Below are 3,460 nucleotides of genomic sequence, written 5' to 3' on the forward strand. Positions count from 1 at the left end.
GTCTACACCAGTAATTGTATCAAAAAAAAGGTATTTGGTACAAAATACATGCCCATTTGACCAGTGGCGTATTTGAGAGTTCATCTGAGGGGGGGCGATTTTAAAAAGAATATTCCAAACCGGCAACCATTTACATAAACTTACCTAGACATAATTAATTTTATATTGTACCTGTATAATATAACCTATAAAGTAATAAGTTACTAATATGATAAAAAAACAACATATTTACAAAACAAAATCTATATTTCTTTTTTTTGTATTAGCAAATCTATTTATAACATCATCTACTGATATGGTTAAAGTATGGTGTATGTTTAGCAAAGCCAAACCAGTCAAGCGTTCTTGTCCCATTCTAGATCTTAACCAGGTTTTCAATCTAACAAAAAAAGCAACAAAAGTAAGCAAAGAGAAGAATTAAAAGTTTTTTTTAATGCAATTTAAGAAGAAAAACAGATCTTTAATTTTAAGCATTGTAAATATATATATATATATACTATTATATATATAGAATATATATAGTATTAGGTTGTAGGTATATAGTTAAAGTATTTTATAGAAGCTAGCTAATTTTTATTCTAATAATTAACACATGCACCAAACCTTCTAAGCGTTGAAAAGCTGCGTTCTGCGGATGCTACACTAATAGGCAGACAAGCAATAATACTTATTAATTTATGCAAAGTTGGATAAATGATACTATTACAATTTTCCATTGATGACAAAGCATCTTGACAAATTTCATGACCTTAAACAAAATTATAAAACAATCAATTAATACAGTTTTAAGAAAAGTATAATTACAAACATTTTTTACCATCAGTTTTTATTCGTTGCCATTTAGTTTTCCATAGATCTAGTTCTGTTTTTAGCTCGATTTGGTCAACAGATTCTTCTTCATTAAATACAAATAATTCTGTGGCAGCTTCTGTTATTTTTTTAAAATCGTCATTAGAAATGTCAGTAATGTAGCGTGGAATTAACAAACATAAATCTAATAACATCTTATTTTCTTTTCTTATGAATCTTGATCTTAAGTCTTCTAGGATATTTTCCAGTAATGGTATAAATAGTGATACTCTATAATACTCTTCTATATTATTTACTGGATGGTTAGAGCGTTTTGTTTGATATTTCGATAATCTAGGGATTTTTACTTCGATATCCATTTCGTTCATTAACAATACACACTCTTGATATATATCTCCAAATATTACAAGACAATTGGTACGTTTATTTTCTAAATTAAATATTATATCATCAATACAGTTTTTAGCATTTAATATATCATAGTTCAAACCTTGGAGAATACGGCTAACAGGTGCTGTCACACATAAAATATTTGCTAAAGAATGAATTGCAATTATGAATTCACAACTACATAAAGCTGTTAATAAAGTTCTAGCCTTAGAAGATGAATCAGATTCTTGCCATTCAGAAATTTTTGTTAAACTTTTTATTATATACGGTATAGATGTTTTGAATACCATGACACTATCATGGCGCTCAGTCCAACGGGTCTCACATAAGCTTAGTAAGCGTTGCTGACCATTCAAAATTGTTTTCAAAACAAAATTTCTTTTTGATGAACAGTTAAAGAACTGTAATATTTCTTTCATTAGTCCGACACTGTTTCTAATAGACTGAACTGTAGATGATTTAGATATAGATAAATTCAGACTGTGATTTGAACAGGGGCTATGGACAGCATTTTTTGCATATGACTGAATTTTTTTAACTGCACCTCGCACTTCTGATACCATCACAGAACAGCCGTCAGTTCCAACTCCAACACAATATTGTAGGTCAAGGCCATAATTTTTTAATAAAGAAATTACTATTTCACCCAAAGTGTCACCATTTAGTTTTGGTTCAAAATTAATATCTTTTTCATTAATATTATCATTTTTATCCTCATCGTCTCCGATTAAGGTGGTACATTTTTCATTGTATGCATAAGCATGACAATCAATAAAACAAACAAAATTTTCTTTCACAACTCCTTTACATAAATATCTGAGCACCAAACTCATTTGAGATGTATGACTGATGTCGGTGGTCTCATCAAAAATAACACAATAATATTTTGATATTTTTACTTCCCCTAAAATGTTTTCTATAATTACTGATTTGCAGCAATCAATGAGTTCATTTTGAATGACAGGACTTATATAGGTTGCTTTAGAGTGTGTTGTCTTCAAATGATTTTCTAAAGCTAAATCCCCAGCCTTTATTCTGTAGTTGAGAAGTTCACGAAAATTACCTTGATTTACAATAGAATGTCCTTCATTATAATTTTCAAAAAAGTCTCCATTATCTCGATGACCCCGTAATGGAATATTTTGACGACCTAGGAATATGATAGATTCTACAATGGGTTTTAGACGATTTCTATTTTCTGTAATTTGTTTCATTCTTTCACTGTTTATTAAATTTATCACTTCTTTTTGGGGATTATTAAAGGTTTTCATAAAATCATCTGCAACTTGAACACAATTTATGTGATAAATATTTTTGCTGTGTACTTCTAGATCCCCATCTTTTCCTAAGAGTTTAGAGTACTTTTTTAATGGTTTAGAAACAAATTTACTTAATGTAATCGTTTTGTATCTCCCTCCTTTATGACCGAATAAAACACAAAATTTACAATATAGTCCTGACATTGTTTTAGAAAAAGTTAACCATTTATATTTTTCAAAATAACTTTTGTTTAGGTATCTTTTTTCTTCTTTACCTTTTTTTATATGCACAGAAAAAGGAAGAATAAAATCATTTTCGGGCAAATTATCCATGGTTATTAATTTTGCACGATCATGGTCAGAACAAATTACATTAGAGTCTTTTATAAAATGTGCAACATCTAGTTCAAAAGAGGGACTAGCAATATTATTAATAGTTACCAAGCTATTTAATGTAGATGAACCAGAAGTTGCAGACGGAGTAACAATTGTCTCATTTATTTTCTTTTTATTTGTACTATCAGTATTATCAGTGCAGTCTTCATTTTTGCGTTTTAACCACTGGTTCATTAAATTAGACATATTATCGCACTGAGACACTAGGTAATGTATTATTTAATTATTATAAATTTATAATATAACACAACACATCAACTATTATAACTATTAATATATATTTATATAACTATTAAGAACAAAACCACATATTAAACAAAATTATATTATGTATCAGTTATCAATATCATAGATAATAACAGCTGTTGTCAGGCGATCACACACTTTGATAAACGGTCAACTAAGTTACCGGACGAGCAGATCACCGCAGCTAGTTCCACGCTCCGCACGCACATGCGCGCACCAAAATCTCCTATCAACTTCATATCTTATCAATTATATTAAAAACGGATAAGAGTGGATACAGCGTTTACCCTGGTGGGGTCGAGAAATATTACAATATTATATTTATTTATTATTATTATTATTTTAATAATGTTTACAGG

At 29.1% G+C, this 3,460-nt stretch overlaps 2 protein-coding genes across 2 annotated transcripts; both read right to left on the reverse strand.

The window, feature by feature from the left end:
* Positions 1-227: 227 nt before the first annotated feature.
* LOC111029789 lies at positions 228-1,088 on the reverse strand. Its single transcript, XM_022308958.1, has 3 exons — positions 818-1,088; positions 604-748; positions 228-379 (listed from the first exon to the last, which is right to left on the reverse strand). The coding sequence occupies exons 1-3, from the start codon at positions 1,002-1,004 to the stop codon at positions 229-231; spliced, it is 483 nt and encodes a 160-aa protein (XP_022164650.1). The 5' UTR covers positions 1,005-1,088; the 3' UTR covers position 228.
* On the reverse strand, positions 1,034-2,792 carry LOC111029790 (52 kDa repressor of the inhibitor of the protein kinase-like). Its single transcript, XM_022308959.1, has 3 exons — positions 2,127-2,792; positions 1,107-2,060; positions 1,034-1,042 (listed from the first exon to the last, which is right to left on the reverse strand). The coding sequence occupies exons 1-3, from the start codon at positions 2,790-2,792 to the stop codon at positions 1,034-1,036; spliced, it is 1,629 nt and encodes a 542-aa protein (XP_022164651.1).
* Between the last annotated feature and the right edge of the window lie 668 nt (positions 2,793-3,460).

This window comes from Myzus persicae, unplaced genomic scaffold (genome assembly GCF_001856785.1).
Source record: "Myzus persicae strain clone G006 unplaced genomic scaffold, MPER_G0061.0, whole genome shotgun sequence".
NCBI lineage: Eukaryota > Metazoa > Arthropoda > Insecta > Hemiptera > Aphididae > Myzus > Myzus persicae.